At 37.0% G+C, this 18,611-nt stretch overlaps 2 protein-coding genes across 2 annotated transcripts; both read left to right on the top strand.

The window, feature by feature from the left end:
- Nucleotides 1–2,528: 2,528 nt before the first annotated feature.
- Nucleotides 2,529–15,304, top strand: LOC140788508 (protein pleiotropic regulatory locus 1). Its single transcript, XM_073137776.1, has 17 exons — nucleotides 2,529–2,751; nucleotides 2,864–2,888; nucleotides 3,132–3,234; nucleotides 3,379–3,460; nucleotides 3,553–3,615; nucleotides 6,712–6,796; nucleotides 7,366–7,458; nucleotides 8,421–8,484; nucleotides 8,595–8,680; nucleotides 8,787–8,888; nucleotides 9,022–9,105; nucleotides 10,938–10,998; nucleotides 11,073–11,139; nucleotides 11,215–11,292; nucleotides 14,486–14,550; nucleotides 14,728–14,805; nucleotides 14,887–15,304. Exons 1-17 carry the CDS (start codon nucleotides 2,639–2,641, stop codon nucleotides 15,057–15,059), a joined length of 1,422 nt encoding a protein of 473 aa, XP_072993877.1. The 5' UTR covers nucleotides 2,529–2,638; the 3' UTR covers nucleotides 15,060–15,304.
- A 1,114-nt stretch (nucleotides 15,305–16,418) lies between these two features.
- LOC140788502 (large ribosomal subunit protein eL22z-like) lies at nucleotides 16,419–18,335 on the top strand. The gene is made up of 2 exons (XM_073137767.1): nucleotides 16,419–16,705; nucleotides 18,059–18,335. The coding sequence occupies exons 1-2, from the start codon at nucleotides 16,488–16,490 to the stop codon at nucleotides 18,201–18,203; spliced, it is 363 nt and encodes a 120-aa protein (XP_072993868.1). The 5' UTR covers nucleotides 16,419–16,487; the 3' UTR covers nucleotides 18,204–18,335.
- The last annotated feature ends 276 nt before the right edge of the window (nucleotides 18,336–18,611 follow it).

Below are 18,611 nucleotides of genomic sequence, written 5' to 3'. Positions count from 1 at the left end.
AATTCGATTTAGCATACTCTATGGCAAGCTGAACTGCCCTAGCAGCTATCACCCTCGGTCTCACACACTACCACCACCTTCTTATGTAGGCCGCAAAGAGTGCACTTGTCATTCGACGCCAAACGCAGAGCATGGAGGTAAGCCAATGTTGGCAATCTATTTCTACACGCCTTCCAATAGAATGTTTTGATGCGAGGTGCCACCGGTTGTCCCCACAGCCATCTCCAACCTATCCATCACTCACTCAGAGTACTGTTGAGGAAGTTATAGATGATTATGACCTTAGGCTCCCCAGATGGGTGTCTACACCAGATCCATTTATCATCTAGGCCTGTCCTTTCATCTTGTATGGCAGCTATTTGGAAGGCCAAGTCCTCACCTCCTTCCTTGATAACTCTCTGTGTCGTCCACAGTTCCTTTTCCATTAAGTTTGCAACCATAAGATTGGAGCCCAGCAGAGCAAGCTCGATAATTCTCGGTTGTCTACACCAAGGCACAATATTGAGCCAAGGGGTGGTTGCCGCTCTAGTGCCCTTGCTATTGCCGATCAGAATTCTGCAGCCACCTTTGATCTTGTCCATAGCATGATTTAAGGCTTGCCAAACCCACAATGAAGCTGGAGCCACCTTAGTTGCCCATGGATCCAATTCCTCATACTTAGCCCTCAATATTTGCCCGAGGAATATTTTCCTTCTGAAGTATCTTAAAAGCCTATTTGCCTAACAATGCTGCTCTAACCAAGTTTAGTTTTCGCACAACTAGCCCACCATCGTCTTTATTTTGGGTCACCGCGTCCCATCCAACAAGATGCATTCCTTGTCAATGGTCGTTGCCCCACATAAATACTTTAGCCACACTTTCATGAGTGAGCGATGCCAATGATGAGGTGTGGATAGGAAAGAAAGAGAAGGATATCACACTAGAAAAGACAGGGGAGGAAAGGGAGAGTTTGAGGAGGAAGGAGAGGATAAGAGAGGAGAGGGAAAATGCCCCCAACCCAAGAAAATGATTCAGCCCAAGAAAAGGCCCACTAAGCCTACTAAGGTTTAATGGCCCTACTATGCAACCTTTAGCCCAATGGTTTAATTCCCAAGTTTTCTTTTCCATGATAGGTTTTATTTTCTACGTTGACTTGATACTTCAGATATTAAGGAAATTCGTAATTATAAAGATCGGACGGTCTAGAGAAGAGCTCATACTAATTAGGCGTTTCTTAAAAGCGTTAATAATAGATTTGGAAACCCTAAACTGAGGAGGACTCCACCTCCTCTCTCGCCTATATAAACCACGGCATTGCCCTCGCTTCCATCCTCCTTTTCTCTCTCCTCTTCCGCCTTCTGTTCTCGAGCTAGGGTTAGGGTTTACTCCAGAGAGCGAGACATCATGCTTGTTTACCAGGATCTCCTCATAGGTATGGATTCGTGAATCTGTGTGTTTTCTTCCTTAAACACGATCATTGTTCTTCTTATTTTTCTTTGTTTGTTTTGCATTTAAGCGTTGGATCTAAAGGAGCAATGCCATCTATTAGTGGTTTTTGTGAGTACGTGATGCTTGATGTTGTTTCCGGAAGTTTGCATTTAGTTAGATCATGAATGCTTAAATTTGATAGATTTTGGGGAAGTTTATGATAGTTTATTCTCTTCTATACTCTTTTTTCAGTGTAGTTCTTAAGGTGGATACTAGGGAAATAGTTTGGTATTTTTAAATTAGATCGGTAATAAGGTAGCTGTAAAGAGGATCGTTAGTTAGGGGTAAAAACGGGTCGATTTAAGTTCGACCCAACTCGCTAACCGATCCGTATCGGATTAGATACGAATAGAAAAATCTTATTCGATCCGGATCCAAATATTGATACGGATAGGAGTATAGTAAAATGTCCGAATCCGAATCTGAATATGAATAATATGTTAAGTAAATATTCAAATCCGAATTCGGATATGAATAATCTGTTAAGAAAATATTCAGATCCGGATACAGATATGTGTATAACTGATATTATCAGATACATATTCGGATAACGGATATCCGTTTACCCACTATTTAAATTCCCAACTTATCTATTACACATTTACACCCTAGCCCTACCCCTCTCCATCTCCCCCAAAATTGAGCCTCTAGCCACCTCCACCCCAAACTCTAAAGTCTCTCATCGGCGTCCTCGCCATCACCGATCACCGGGTGCCATTACCTCCCTGGTCGCGGCGTCACCAACCTCACCTCATCCGGTCCCTCCTCGAGCGCGGCAGCTTGTCGATCTAAGCTCTCCACCACCATCGCATCTCAGCCGTGACCAAGCTTCGTTGTCATTACCATTTCGTTGCTTCACCAAGCTTATCATCCCTCCTCTAGCTCGCCGTGATCAAGATCCACCGCCATCACAACCAAGCTCTGCCATTATTATTATTATTATTATTGTTGTTGTTGTTAGTTGTTTTTGTTATTATTATTATTGTTATTATTATTATTATTAAGTCGCTGGGCCCACGACGTTTCAAGGAAGCCCAAAATAGCCCTCGAGAACCGGCCCAACGTCGTCTCTGTTCACCATAGAGAGAGAGCGTGTGTGAGAGCGAGAGCGAGAGAGAGAGAGAGAGAGAGAGAGAGAGAGAGAGAGAGAGAGAGAGAGAGAGCGGCGGCAATGGAGGCGGTGGAGCCGCAGTCGCTGAAGAAGCTGAGCCTCAAGTCCCTGAAGCGTGCCCTCGATCTCTTCTCCCCAACCCACGGCCACTACGCTCCCCCGGACCCCGAGAGGTAAAACCCTAATCTTCTCTTAAAACCTTCGTCACTTATTCTTTTATCTTTCTTATGCTCGTCAAACCTTCCTTACTGTCTTCTCTTCTCTTGCTCTCTCCGTTCTCGGCAGCAAGCGGATTCGGATTAGCTACAAGGTCAGATGCTCTCCCTCTCTCAGTTGTTCGACGCTGTTCTTTATTTTTACAGGGAAACTCCTTTGGAGGTTAATATGGGGGAACTTAAAGAGAAAAGAGAGATCTTTGTGTCCGCAAAGGAAACTTAAAGTTCTTGTTGATTCAAGAACGAAGAACCTGTTTCTTTCAAGCTGTAGTCGACACAGCAATGGGTGTGAAATATTAATACCCTCGCATGGTTTCTCTGTTTGTTTTGGTTTGAAGGTGCATGCTGAATTTGGAGTAGTGAAGAACTTGTCAGGTGATCAGGCACATGAGCAGGGTAAAGCGGATCAGGCTGCAGCCTCTATGGCGTTGGCTCTCCCAGGTGTGTTATTCTCATTAGTTTTCAGAGACCTAGATTGTGGATGCTTGGGTGGCACAATGACATCTACTTGGTGGCTTCCTGAAATCTGTCTGAATAGCTTTAGAAATATGAATTTCCAAGGGTATCGTTCTATTATGCTTTCAGGTATCGAGGATAGAAAAGATTCCCAAAAAGAAGGCAAGCAAGGTGCAATTATTCCTGCACCTACTATGCTACCAAAAGGACCGTATGTGCACAAACTTATTATTTTTCTTCATATATGATAATGAAGGCTTGCTTCCCTTATTCATATAAGTTAACATAAGGTTTCTTCAACAGAGAGACTACTATTCCAAGCAGACATGCAGGGGCTGTAGTTTCTATTCCTGGGTCCTCCGATAGGTACTTTATTATTATTATTATTATTATTTTGGTTTAAGTTTGTGATGTCTGATGTAGAAGGATTGTGCAATAAAACTGTTATTCATGATGATGGCTGTGGAAAATAATTCTTAGGATTATTAATATGCCATATTCGTGCTCCAAAGTGATTGGCAGTATTATTCTTGAAAATTTCTATCATTTCGGGACAATATGATCCACATCAAGACTCACCTCTTCTTGCACTAGTTAGAAGTCATAATTCAATATTTGATCATACATGAAGTTATTTACCTCACGTTGTTGAAGGATTTAGTTTAGTTCTCACCTTAATATTTGATTGCAACCCCAAAACGTGTCATTTAGGAGAAAGAAATAAGCTGTCAATATGCCATAGAATATGCTTGCTGTTTGTCTAGTCTAATTTGCAATGCACTACCTAGTTGAACACTAAAAGATCTTGTTTAGTAGAAGACAATGTCTTCTATTTGCCAATTATGCCACATTGCATTGGCATTTTCTCTAATTTCTGCAGGCATTACCTGTATTATGTGAATATTATGCATGACTAAGATTGTATAGTCATCACAATGAGTGCATATTATCTTGCGAGAATGTTTGTCTTCTTTGACTTAGAAGTAACTTGAATTTTACATTGGGGGAAGAAGTCCAGAACTTATTAGGAGAATGCACTTGATGAGCTGCTTCCTTTTGATTTAGGACAGTTAAGGAAACACAAATAAAATTAAGCAGCAAAAGGGAAGAATGGTGTTACTTTACAGGGAACAAGGTTCTAGATCAAGTCTCGATATTCCTACCAAAAACATGAAAGACCAGCGGATTTCTTAGTCATGCACCTGTTAATTGGGATATCTGTTAAACATGATGTTGTTCTTGCATTTTGCATAAGAACGGTTGTTTTGATCCTTATTGTCAAAAAGTATGTTGTGGGTCCCCTGACCGTGTTTGACTTCTGATTGGTCTTCATTTTTCACCTCTGCCACTTTCAACCATGGATTGGAGTTTTGGTCGATTCGGCTCAACCAATCCCAATAAGGGTTGTCCAAAATGGATTAGTCTATACATATTATTTTTTGGGTGGCCGATCCTGATTATGAAATCGATACTTAGAACCTTACTTGTGGAAGTTGGCCTTAGTTCACAATGGACGCTTTTAGGTTTCTTGTGAGGGGCGGCTTTGCTTAAGTATCGCTGCCTTGACCTATTTTACCACATGATTAATTTTATGTTAATCTCTTTGGCATCATTATTTTTTCAATTAGTTCTGCTGACACAAGCCATCATGGGTAGCAAATGGCTCTCCCTCTATAGGTCCTTTGTTCACAGAGTTTTATAGCCATGGCCCTGATAAGCAATGTTTTGAAAAGCGGCTACGGGTGGCGGGCGGTCACCCCACCACCAAGCGCTTAGGTGGAAGGTGAGCTACAAGACGGATGATAAGACAATTTAACATTTTTAATATAAAAAAATAATAAATAATAAACATATATAATACAGATTAACAGATAATTATTGATTTGCTTTAATTAATTTCTTCAACAGAGAATTACTTTAATTAATTACTTCAACAGATGTTGACTAACTTCAATTAGGAAATAAGAAGTTAAGAACTAACATATTAAGAGAGAATTGATAAATAAAAAATTAAAATTAAAAAAATCGTTTGGTGTGAGAGACTGATAATGTGAGACTGTGTGAGAGGGAGCAAGAGTGAAACAGAGTGAGACTTGAAAAAGAGTGAAAGAGAGAGAGAGAAGAGCAGTGGAGTACTGTCTATTGTGGGAGAGAGACTGAGAGAGAGTGGGAAAGATTGTTGCCCGCTGCTGTCAGCTGCTTGCACTCGCTGTGGGAGAGATTGACTGCTGTAGGCCGTGGAAGGAATATTTTTAGGGTTCGCCGGTGTGCTAGAGAGAGAGAGAGAGAGAGAGAGAGAGAGAGAGAGAGAGTAGCGAGCGAGAGAGAAGAGTGATTGTGTTGGTTTTTTTTATATAGGTTAGTTATTAAACCTGACCTGCTAAAAAACTCGACCCGCTAAATTATTGACTTAAATTATTGGCAGGCTGAAGAGCCGGCCCGCCTAGGTGTTATAGGGACCCCGCCAAGGTGTCCCCTCCGCCATTCACCGACGCATAGTGCTGATAAGTGATAACCGACTCTATAAGCCAAATGCCTTGCTGCATCTCCCTGATACAGTCTGGTAGAATTCAATTGAACTCTATAAATATCACTCAAACCCTGCTTGCTAGTACCAACCTGACTACAAAATAGGGGCACATGTACTCAATTGTAGCACATATATATTGACAAATTATTTATGTTTTATTTGTTAAGTGAACTTCAAGAATGGAAAATAAAGACCTTTGTTAATTAATGTGTTCTTCTAGGTCCTTAATTTCAAAGTTCACATTTGGAAATAATTATTTCCAGTTATCATGTCCAGTGTTTTGAAAAGTGGTTATGGCAGCCGCCCGCTGAAGTAGATCGGTGCCTAGCAACCCACTATTTTGGTAGACGAACATGGGTTAGGTCAGTAGATACGGCTCAAGGTCTTGCTAACTTAAAAAAAAAATTATAATTGATCTCCTCTCTTAATCTCCTCTCTCACTCAATCCTTCTATTCGACCCTAAATCCATCACTTTTGGGTCCATGTGACGGCGTGGAGTGGGCATCCCCCTATCATTGCCTTCCTTCTCCTTCTGCTATAATGGCAGTGATAGAGTTGGATCGATGGAGTTGGTAATAAACACGTGTTGGACCATCACTTATCTCTAAAAGTGTTAGACCGTCTTGGCGCTAGGCGCTAGACGGTAGGGGTAACAGTCCGCAATCCGTGGCCGCCTTTTGATACACTTATCATGTCTTGATGGCACATATCAGATCCATTAGAAGGAGTTGGCAAGTACCATTTGATTTCTGTCCTGTAGATTTTGTTATTAAAAATTTTATGCTTATGCAAGTTCCAAAATATAACTTCAAAGGGTCTTTGATAGTCATTAGTCAAAATACATTTTGTGGAGTCCTTTATGACTTTATGCTATCATCTACAATGTCATCTTTTGTTTATGAATTGTGAACACGACGATGCTGTCTTCTAGGTATCAATCAACATCTGCATTGATGGAAAGGATTCCAAGTAGATGGCCTCGGCCTGTGTGGCGTCCTCCATGGAAAAACTATCGAGTATGCTGTTTCCTTTCTCTGTGTAACAGATGCTCTTTGTAGTTCGCTGTTACAATTTTATTGTCATAAGAAGTGAATTTCAATTTCCAGGCATTGAAAGATAAATACTTCTGCATTTTGAATATTGATCTAAGGACATAATTTATTCTTCCAGTCATGTCAATAATGATCCTTTTATTATGCATATCCTAAGAATGACCTTGCATTATATGAAAATAGTCAAAATAGTACTTATAGTGGGAAGCTGTATCAGAGAACTACTAAGTTTCTTACTTGCTTAGTTCATTCTTTCATATTTGAATTAGAAGAAAAGTTTAATATATTTTTCAATTGTGATGTTTGATGAGGGTGGTCATGATAAATTAAAATATAGGAGAATAACTTGTTCCTGCTGATTAGGAGATCTCAAGATGCTCCATATACTTAAAAGAAGGAACTGGATCCTTATTAGAAGTTAATGGCAGTGGATGCACTGATGTTATCCTTATGCCGTAGTACATCCTTGTTTCTTGTATTCTTATGATGTTTGCATTTTAGTGTGTAATGCAATTTCGTTATGATGTATGCAGGTCATCAGCGGTCATTTGGGATGGGTGAGGTCTGTTGCATTTGATCCAAGCAATACATGGTTTTGTACTGGTTCTGCTGATCGAACGATAAAGGTTAGTCCCAAATTTGGCTGCCATAGAGTGGTGCTTGGGAGAGTTCTATGCTTCATAATTGTAATAGTGAATTTGATGATTTGTTCTTCCATGTGTTGTCCTTTCTACATCCTCACCATTTAGGAAACTTCTTCAATACCTTTCTTGAATCTTGACCTGTTCAATTTCTCAGTCTAATATTAGTAGGCTATTATCCTCTACTAGTTTATCGTCGCAACAGTTATATTACTTCTGATGTTTCCTATCGTAAAATTTTCTCTCTCCTGGTAGCTCAATTTTTTTTCTGTATCGTTGCATTTGACTAGAAATTAGTTCCTACTAAACAGCATAGGTGCATCCCTAAATCTTTCCTTGAGGGTGCTACTCCCTGTTGTTTCACTTGCTCCTGCTTTATTCTGTTAATTTTTTGTCAGTACTTTGTATATTGTGTTTCAAAGTTGATATATGCTGATACAATGAGTGTTTACGTGAATAAAGCTTTTCTACTATGAGTTTTTCTTATTTTGTGTTCCTCTATTACCATTTTGTATTCTCATAAACTCATCCTGTCAACATCTTCCAATGTAAGTATAATAAACATCATTTGAATACATCTCATTTTGTAAAAATATTGTTAGCACTTCATCACAATGGTAGATTATATAATAGCTATTGCCGTTTTCCTAATTTTTGAGATGATTATTATTTTACAATCACCACTACAGTGTCAATTGTTCTTATTTAATATTTGCTTACAATATTTTCTTTTGATTAGTTGTTTAAGTGACACATTGGTCATTAGTTTGGCAAATTTCTTGGAACTTTCTTAATGTAAATACTGAGAATCCATGTATGTGAACTCTTCAAAATGATTTCCTGTATTTTCTTTTTTATCTTATCAACTTTTAATCTGTCCCTGGCTACTAGTAGGAACTTATAATTTATATTACATCCCTTAACTCCCAATACTTTTTCTCCTCAAGATATGGGATGTCGCATCTGGGAGGTTGAAGCTTACACTGACAGGACATATTGAACAAATACGCGGTTAGTTGCTTTATTTAGAAGTTGATAACATTACTGTTATTTTTTTTGGTATAATGTGTAAAGTCAGGGGTAGATTGATACTGATATGCATCTGTGCATGAACGTTGTAGGACTTGCTGTCAGTCAACGTCATACTTATTTGTTTTCTGCTGGTGATGACAAGCAAGTTAAATGTTGGGACCTTGAACAGAATAAGGTTAGTTTCGGTTGAGTTTTTTTAGTTTTGACTTTGCTGCTATAAAGCACATTTGCTAATCTCTCGGTATACATTCTTTACATGGTCTCTTTTTAATGATCCAAAGGTGGTTAGGTCTTATCATGGACATCTCAGTGGTGTGTATTGCTTAGCCCTTCATCCAACTATTGATATTTTACTAACAGGTGGTCGAGATTCAGTTTGTCGGGTAAGATGATGTTCTACTTTTCATATTGAAGTTAAAATTCTGATTGCAGAATGTCTTGAAATTGAATAACTATTTGAAATACAGTCTACAAACTAATGAATTATTTGTCATTCTTTCTCATTCTTTCCCTCAGGTGTGGGACATTAGGACGAAAGCAATGGTTTGTGCTTTAACTGGACATGACAATACCGTTTGCTCAGTTTTTGCTCGACCAACGGTAAGAAAAAAAAAATCTGAAATTATGAAATAAGTGCTTAAGTATATAAGCATACAATTTATTTGATTCTTCAGTTTATCAAGTGCACTGGTATATCCTAGTTATTAGAAAGCACCATCTCAGTTTCTAGTCTCACGGTTGGTTATAGCAGTTAAGTTTTGCTCCGAGCAGAGGTTGATAGTAGATAAAGTGACATAATTCAGTTTGTCTATATACACATTTATGATTTAACAACTCCTGTAAGTGCAACCTTTATTAATCTTCGTCGGTCCTCTTTATTTTCTGCTCTCTTTCACCCAATCAAAACCGCCATCCCTCTCAATCCCACCCAACCAAAATCATCATTTGGCCCTTTCTGTATATCCGCCTCAATTCTCTTCCACGCCACTCATAGTCTCATCCTTTCCCCACTCCAAAACTAACGTACTCCCCTTTCCTATTCTACCATCACCACCACCCTCCTTCGCCGTCGTATTAGTTGTCGCACTTGCCTTGGCTGATGCCGCCATTCCTCATTCGTTGTCTCACACTGCCACTCTCCCTATGGTGAGGATGGTTGTCATGAGACACCTAGGTGTCATTCTGGAGGGGGGAGGAGGGGAGGGGAGGAATAGAGAAGAGAAAGGGAGGGGGAGAGAATGAGAGATAAATAGGGGGAAGATGATGACATGGCAGGGATGGATGCTGTGGCAAATGGTAAGGATAGGGAAAACTTAAATCTCTAAATAGTCTAGAAGTGCTATTTTAAAAAAATTTATACTAACATAATATTAAATTAAAAAACAGTGGAAATTTATGATAATTAATGATGACATGTAATATATAAAAAAAATAGGAAGTGCCACTCTTTCCCTTTAAAAGAGGAAGTGCAATGAATCAATACTAGGAAAGTTTGATGATTTTAGGAAAGTGGAGAATACTAAAAAGGGAGGGACTACTAAAACATTGTTGCTTTCTTTTCTTACTTCTGATCAACTCAACACACTCTTATTAAAATTGAGAGAATCTGAGATGCGCATTTTGTTGGATAGAGTGGGTGATGTACTTTTTCCCCTAAAACTATTTTTCTGAGACAATTTTGTCATTTATTCTGTTCTAAGATTGATTGAATACTTTTCTTCCTGAACATGATGATAATGCCAGTCTTTTTACCCTAAAACTAGTGTATGATGTTTGATTGCATGCTTATGCAATACATTCACCTCAACTAGGAATCTTTCCTTAACTTAAGGATAGGTAAACAACAATTGATGTTTGATTGCATGCTTATGCAATACATTCACCTCAACTAGGAATCTTTCCTTAACTTAAGGATAGGTAAACAACAATTGGTATTTGATTGATCCATACTGGAGCCTTGTCAACTTAGAGTTGTGTGCCACAGCCTTATGAAGATTGAGGGGGAAAGTTTGGGGTACCGATGCTAATTTTAACCATAACAAGATTTCCTTTATACAAAACATTAATCGCATATTCTCCATTACTATTTTAAGGCACGGGATGATGTAAGCTTGAGATATTTGTGGGCCAATAGTACATACTTTGAAGGGAATACTGAAGGACTAGAATTTGGGATGTAAGCTCGAGGTTTGTGACACCATTTCAGGGGAATCGGCGCAATGAGTATCTGATAACACACAACCAGCTCTTAGACATCAATTGACCTCTTGTTAAGTTTTATTCGTTATCTTAGTAGCGGTTCTAGTTAACTATCATCTTTTGTCAACTCCCATGTTGTCCTACAGAATACTATTGATAGTGCAACTTGCGATGGGAAATATTAATTTTTTTTTTCTTCTCTTGTGGTTGTTAATCATTTTTATGCTTTCCAGGATCCGCAAGTTGTGACAGGTTCTCATGACACGACAATCAAGTTTTGGGATCTTGTTGCGGGTAATTAACTTTTTACAGTGTCCATTGACAATTTTTGCCAGACTTATTCATATAATGGAGATCCTTTTCTGCAGGAAAAACAATGACAACTCTCACACACCACAAAAAATCTGTTCGGGCTATGGCATTGCATCCTAAAGAGTATGCTTCCCCAACTTATAATGAGAGCCACCATCTCCCCAGCTAATTTTGTTTTATTCCTTTTCTTTTGTGCAGGCAAGCTTTTGCATCAGCATCAGCGGACAATATAAAGAAATTTAGCCTTCCTAAAGGCGAATTTTTGCACAATATGCTGTGAGTGTCCACTGAGATGTACATCATATATTTATTTTGATCATAAAATTGCCTAATGATATAGTAGCAAATACATATGAAACATGAGTAGAAAATATGGAACTATAGCCCTTAGTTTTACATTTGATATAAGATTAGAAGATGATCTATTTTCTGAAACTTCAGCAGAGGAGTTATCTTGTTTTGATATCCTTTTCAATGTTCTGTAAATCTAATAATTTTTAACATTGTGTTTAGGTCAATGTTCTCTTAAGAATTGAAGAAAGTACAAAAGCAAGAAAATGATGAAGAAATTAAATGCAAGATGAAAAAGGAAAAAGATAATAAACTGATTCATTCAGACTTGCTAGAGAACTTTTATTTGGTTCAACTTTACGTCGATGAATGCCTGTAAGAATATGGGAATAAGAAGTTATACCTCTAATTATTTAGGCTGTGTTTGATTTGAGACTAAGCCTCAAACTTGATTAACTGGCTCTATTTTTTAGTTTTAATTTAAGTACCTTAAATTAGGCTGAGAAAATTTAGTGTTTGGTTATGAACTAGGCTAAAGTGTAATTATTACTTTTGATGTGATGTGAAAATTATATTAGTTTTGGAGAAAAATAAATAATATATAAAATTAATGGACTAAAATACCTTTTGACTTTGATGATAAAATTATAAAAATATTATTGTTTTATTTATAAAAAGTTTTTAACTTACATATTTGTAGCTTACAAGCATGTATATAAGCCAAGCCCGCAAACGAGCTTATATGCATGCGTGTATCTAAACATATTATTATTATTATTTTATTTATTTTAAAATATAAGGTTAATGTTTTATTTAATAATAACATAATGTTACTAGTTTTTAATTTTATTTTTGGTTTTAAGCTCACGTATAAGGCTATATTATTTTTTTATTATTCTCATTTTAATTTAAGAAGTACGTATTGCAAACTTTATTAAAAAAAGTGAGTTATTGCGGACCTAGAAAAGCTCACAAGCCCATAACTACTGTATAATTTATTGTGGATTTAGTAAGTTTTAAAAAGAACTTAGAGGAAAAGGTATTTGTTTTGGAGGAAAATTAGAGATACATGAGAGAAGATTTAAAATAGGATTAATTACGTTGACACCCTCTGAACTATACTCGATTTTTACGGAAACCTTCTAAACTTTTTTAGGTTACAATGTCACTCCTAAATTTTGGACAAAGTGAAACGAGTAACCAACTATACCCCTAATTAATATATCACAATATTATTAATTATAAAAAAATTTAATATAGTAAATATCTTACCATCTTCTCTCTCTTGTCTCCTAACTTTCTCTCTTCTCTTTCCTTACTCTTTTCTCTCTCCCGTCTCCATTCATTCTACCTTCGACATCAGGTGGCGTGTGAGCGGGAGGGTGATGGTAGCAAGCTCGTCGCAGCCTCCCCTTTCATGAGGCGCGGCAGTGAGCTCGCCGCGGCCTCCCTTCCCACGTTACGCGGCAGCGAGCTCTCCACGTCCTCCCCTCCTATGCAATGCAGTTGCGAACTTGCCGTGGCCTCCCTTCCCTTGCGACTCGACAATGGAGCTCGTCGTGGCCTCCCCTCTCACACTGCATGGCCTGGTAGCGAAGCTTGCCGCAATCTCCCCTGCCACGCGGTGCGCTAGTGAGCTCGCCGTGGCCTTCTCGTTCCACGCGGTATAGTAGCTCGGAGAAGGAGAGAATATAAGCGAGGAAACGAGGGAGGGAGAGAATAGGGTGGTGACGGTGAGGAGTGGAGGAAGATTGAATATAATAATAAGACAAATTAATTTTTTATTAGAATATTTTTTATCCTAATTTAATTAATGGGTTGTGTAAAAATTACAAGGGTATTTAGGTCATTTAGAATTAATTATGTATGATATAATTGTCTCGTAAGCTAACTCGCCCAATTTTTCTAACGGTACACTAATGGAAAGGTGATATTGTAACCTAAAAATGTTTAGGGGGTCTCTGTATAAATCAGGTATAGTTCAGGGGTAGTTAACGTAATTAACCCTTTGAAATATGGGTGTACTTTGTTGTGACATGAAAAAGTGAAAAATAATTGGTTTTTTAGCAAAATTGAGTATGTGTCATGCATATAGTACTAAAATATTATTATTAAATTTATAAAATATATGCAAGTTAGTCATTTTAAACCCATATTTAACCTATCAGTAAATTATATTAAATAGTAATTTTTTAATTTTCCCACCGGTGTGTATGAATATTTTTTTTTTCAAAATCATTTTTGCTTGTGAGCCATGTGAAAAATGAGCTCTTTTATAATAAAAAATATGCAATTTTTGAAGAAGAGAGGGAAAAGGGAGAGAGGAGAGAGAACATTGATAGGACATGAAATTGATATATTTAAATTATATTAAGGATAAAATTGAAATCAATATGAAATAATAATGAAAAAGTATTTTTATTTTTTTTAGTTATTCCGGAATGAACTTGGTTAGGAAAAAATAATACAAAAAGGTGTTTGGTTATTGAACTTGGCTTGGAGTCCTTGACAATTTCAGGGATCCTGCCGAACTCGAAGCAAACAAAGGCTTATATCTTGCAATAAATCATATAGAGTGGTAGATGCCTTCATCAATCTCTGAAAGTGGATGGGATTGGGAACCCTTAAATATACTCAAGTTCCTACTTGAACAGGTCAAAAGAGACCTAATCTACATAGGAATCATGAAAACCTAACCAACCAATAATTGGGTGATCTAAAGCACCTTAAATCATACTTAATAAGACTCAAATACTGAAAGTATGGGCCTTCAGAGGAAAAAATACAAAAGAGAAAAAGAAAAAAAAAGAAAAGAGTATCTAAACTCATTGGTTAGAAAATTGTACTGGCAAATTTGTTGTCAGATGGTGAAAGAGAGGATGGTTTCTCACATAAATTTCATTTGGTTAGCAAATGCTTTGCTTTTGGTATCCATGACTTTGCAAAGTTTTCATACAAGCATCAAAAGTCTGCATTTGGATGTTAAGGCCTTAAGGCTTTTCTGTAGCTTCAGCTGTCTAACCATACCTTTCGAGTGTTGGGTAGGATCGACGACTTACAACTCTTCATGTTTATGAGTACATTAATCTCTGTGGTGTTATTGGTAGTATTGCTCTCTAGTTTGTTTGATGTTGCCACTATGCATCCTTGCAAAATAAATGTCATTTTCTTTTGTCAGGTCCCAGCAGAAAACAATAATAAATTCAATGGCTGTCAATGAGGATGGTGTCTTAGCAACTGCAGGTATATTTGATAATAATTTAATAGCTCGGGGAAATGCTTTTCTTTGTATAGCCGTTGATTTTACTTAATTGCAACTGATTTTATATGCGGTGGCTATGGTTCATCTTAATCTGTTAAGAAAAAATGGAACATGATAATATCATCATAGGATTATCCATTTTTAACTTACTCTTGAAGGTGACAATGGGAGCCTTTGGTTTTGGGACTGGAAGAGTGGCCATAATTTCCAGCAAGCCCAGACCATAGTCCAGCCAGGTAAATATTATTCATTTACATCAGATCTTTCTTTGTGGTAACTGTGAGATTTCTCTCTTATCACTTTCTTTATTGTATCAGGCTCATTGGACAGCGAGGCATGCATTTATGCTCTTTCGTACGATATTAGTGGTTCTAGGCTTGTTACCTGTGAAGCAGATAAAACTATTAAAATGTGGAAAGAAGATCTAGACGCGACTCCAGAAACCCATCCACTCAACTTCAAGCCTCCTAAAGACTTCCGGAGATACTGACAATGCCGCGGTCTTCAAAATGGAACTATTATTTTGGTTCCTTCAATGTGAGAAGAGAGATTGAGCCTACTTGTCCAGGAGGTTTGGAATTCTGGACTTCACAAAGCTGTATGTTTAACACCACTGAACTCGGCCATATATTATCTGTTATTGTTGTCACTATGCTTGGGAAAATGTTTGTTGGCCATTCATTAATGTAAGTGATGATAATATTAATTTAGCTTCAGCTGCAGTTGTGCTACTAACTGTACTAGGTATAAAGAGACTTATATTAGAATAAATATTTTCTTATTCTGCAGATGTATAAATATAATCCTCTACTAAAGTGAAAAATTAAAATTCCAAATCAATTGAATTCCAGAGATTTGGAGTTGGTCCAGATCAGCTTGAGTAAAGCATACTTATGATATCTTATGTGAGCTACGGCTAAGCTCATGCTCCTCGTGGATTAAGAATAAATTTATTTTGGAGTAAGCTTTCCTATTCTGGTGTAAACATCTTAGCTTATTCTATTATAGTAATTTATTATTATTATAAATTTTATTTCATACTACTTTTAAAAATATATTTTAATAATAGATTATTTTTAGATAGGCATCTCTTGATTATATATTACTTAAGTTAAAGTTAAAGATTCCTTTTTATCTCTTCTTTTTTAGAAACAGTGTTTAGCTTACATTGCTTAGATATAAATGAGCTATGACCTAATAGATGCCAACATATGTTTAGCTTTGTTCTTCAAAAAAAAAAACATATGTTTAGCTTTAGCTAGCTCAATTTTCTTTCCTGCTATGGTGTTTCTCTTGTCCTTGGTTACTCTTGTGGTCATAAGTTATAACCTTGCAAACCCACTTCTTTTGAACAGATCCCCTAATGCTAGGTCTTGGGATCACTTTTTTTTTTTTTTTTTGTCATAGGAATATTTAATGATTAAAAAGACAGAGATGCCCTTGCTCAATATGTATATATTGAAGAAGAAGATTTTAGAGAGGTAAGCACGAACAGTAATTTATAAGGTTATAAATGTGATAAAAAAAGGTCTCTACATAAATATAAAGGTGTTAATTACATCTTAACCTTCTTAATTTTCAATTTGTATCATTTTCACTCCCTTAATAAAAATTAGATAAATACACTTCATTAGAAATTTTAATAGAAATAATAAAATTTTATTTTAAAATATACTTTGAACGTGAGAGGAAAGAGAAAGCATCTGTATTTTTAGTTAGCTAATTCTTTTGCTATTTTTTTTGGTAACGAGTAGTAAGTAATATAATTAGATAATTTAGGGTTTCATTTTTTTTAAGGGTCAAAAATATAATTAGCATAAATAAAGTTGGGCCTTTTATTATAGGCTATTCCTATCGCTCGTTCGCTCTCTCCAAAACCCTAGTCCTAAGCGGAACATTGAGTCGCGGAGGGAGCACGATGGCGGCGAAGGGAGGGAAGAAGAAGGGGTCGACATTCGTGATCGACTGCGCGAAGCCGGTGGAGGACAAGATCATGGACATCGCTTCCCTGGAGAAGTTCCTCCAGGAGCGCATAAAGGTCGGAGGCGGCAAAGCCGGCGCCTTCGGCGATGCCGTCACCGTCACCCGCGAAAAGAACCGGATCACTGTCTCCTCCGACGGGCCCTTCTCCAAGAGGTGAATTCTTAGCTCTTTTGACCATGTTCGGTTCGGTGGTGTTTAGATTGTGATATGAAGTGTTGAACTTGTGGCTCAATTTTTGATCTTGTTACGATATCTTCTTTTTTATCTATTGGAGTTGGCCAAGTTGACTTCTTTGTCTTTGTAAACTATACTAGACATCACTTTGACAGCATCTTCTAGATAAATTCTTTTGGTGGGACCAAATACTGGGAACTTGAGTGCTATGATTGTATTAGCCTGACGTAGTCTCTAGTGTACTGCTTTTATAGCATCTCAGTTTAAAGTTATTATCTTACGATTATGTTCTAGGAAGAGAGATTTTTATGATCAGTCATGTTTAGATAAATTAATGGTAAGGAAGCTCAATTCTTCTCTGGGATTTAGGAATTACTTGGTTATTCATTCTGCAGAAGAACCAAAAATTACTTATCAAATGGCTGATGTAAGTCGCTAGAAAATTGATGTATTTATCATTATTTGATGCTATTATCTCTAGGATAGAAATCTTTGATATGTTAGTGGTCTTGCAATTAAATCTTGGTTATAATAGTGGAGATGGGAAGTTTGCGATATATTGTTAGCATGTGATGCAGATATTAGAAAGCAATATTTTTGGAATTCTAATGATGGGACTGAGAGGAACTTATTGATCTTTCTATTTTTAATTTTTTATTTGAGACTCATTCATTGTGTATTGCTATAAACATTACAAGGACTGTGGAGAATATAAATAGAGGATTTGGAACTAAAGTTGCATTGGCAATTTCATCATGAATAGCTTAAGCCGCGTGGCGATAAATTTAATAGTGGTGAATAACCAAGATGGCCTGCTGTGTAGTGGTGGCAATACTGAAAATAGATGCAGTTAATGTACAAATATATAATTTAACTAACTAGAGAACTCTAATTGCATTATTTGTTGGGGACTATCAACTATGTCTATGTATCTGTATATTTTTGACCTAAGGTTTCTGTCTATATCCAGAATTCATATTGTGAAAGTGGGCCAATATTTTCTTAATTTAAATTTCTCTTACAGGGATGAATAGAATATTTAAAGGACTCTTTGATTCTCTTGATTTATATGGCAGTTTGGCTTTCTTTTAGTACATCCAGCAGACATGCAGTTTTGCCTTATAAATTCAGCTAGCTAACATTCTAAATAACTTTCAACAAACCAAAATGCATGGGTTATTTAGTGACTAGTACTTGTTTTAGTGGCTAGAGATAAGATATATATGAGCATGAGACAGCAAAGAAGTTTATTTGTCTTAATTTTTCTCTTGATTTTGCACTGATTATATATTTCTTATATTTTTACCTTCTTTTTGCTTTTATCTTTCCCAGGTACTTGAAGTATCTCACAAAGAAGTATTTGAAGAAACACAATGTACGGGATTGGCTTCGTGTAATCTCTTCCAACAAAGACCGCAATATTTATGAGCTGCGGTACTTCAATATTGCAGAAAACGAGGGGGAAGAGGAAGACTAATCATTTAATTGATTCACATACATTTCCAGCTTGAGCTTATTTCCATGTCATGGCAGCTGTTTTTTGTAGTATTTGAGCGAGAGATTTGGCACTGATCATCCAGTAATGGTCGTAAATTTTATTGGTTTTCTAGTTTGGTTGTTTTAATTGTCTTGGGAACTTGGATCTTTCCTCCTTGGTTCTTTCATCTCATCTTCTATCTGCCATTGGTTGCTGAAAGTCTCTTGGTGGGTATTGGAGTCTACTCGGCATCTTGGCTTCCTTCAGTACTTTAGTTGTGTCTCAGCATGCTGTTGCACTTGTTTGGGTTGCCGTTTAGCTTCTATTCTCTGACACTCGGGTGGTAGAAATATCTCTTTGATTGCACAAGCCACATATAACTATAGAAACTCACGACAGAGGCAAGCA

This window comes from Typha latifolia, chromosome 1 (genome assembly GCF_019914945.1).
Source record: "Typha latifolia isolate L0001 chromosome 1, TyphaL0001v2, whole genome shotgun sequence".
NCBI lineage: Eukaryota > Viridiplantae > Streptophyta > Magnoliopsida > Poales > Typhaceae > Typha > Typha latifolia.
This window is presented reverse-complemented; position numbering and strand designations above follow the sequence as displayed.

Bases quoted from the DNA above. Each gene is read 5' to 3' on its own strand.
- LOC140788502 (XM_073137767.1), top strand. From the start codon at position 16,488: ATGGCGGCGAAGGGAGGGAAGAAGAAGGGGTCGACATTCGTGATCGAC. The intron at 16,706-18,058 runs GTGAATTCTTAG...TATCTTTCCCAG, and splicing joins GACGGGCCCTTCTCCAAGAG to GTACTTGAAGTATCTCACAA.
- LOC140788508 (XM_073137776.1), top strand. From the start codon at position 2,639: ATGGAGGCGGTGGAGCCGCAGTCGCTGAAGAAGCTGAGCCTCAAGTCC. The intron at 2,752-2,863 runs GTAAAACCCTAA...CGTTCTCGGCAG, and splicing joins GCTCCCCCGGACCCCGAGAG to CAAGCGGATTCGGATTAGCT. The intron at 3,461-3,552 runs GTATGTGCACAA...TTTCTTCAACAG, and splicing joins ACTATGCTACCAAAAGGACC to AGAGACTACTATTCCAAGCA.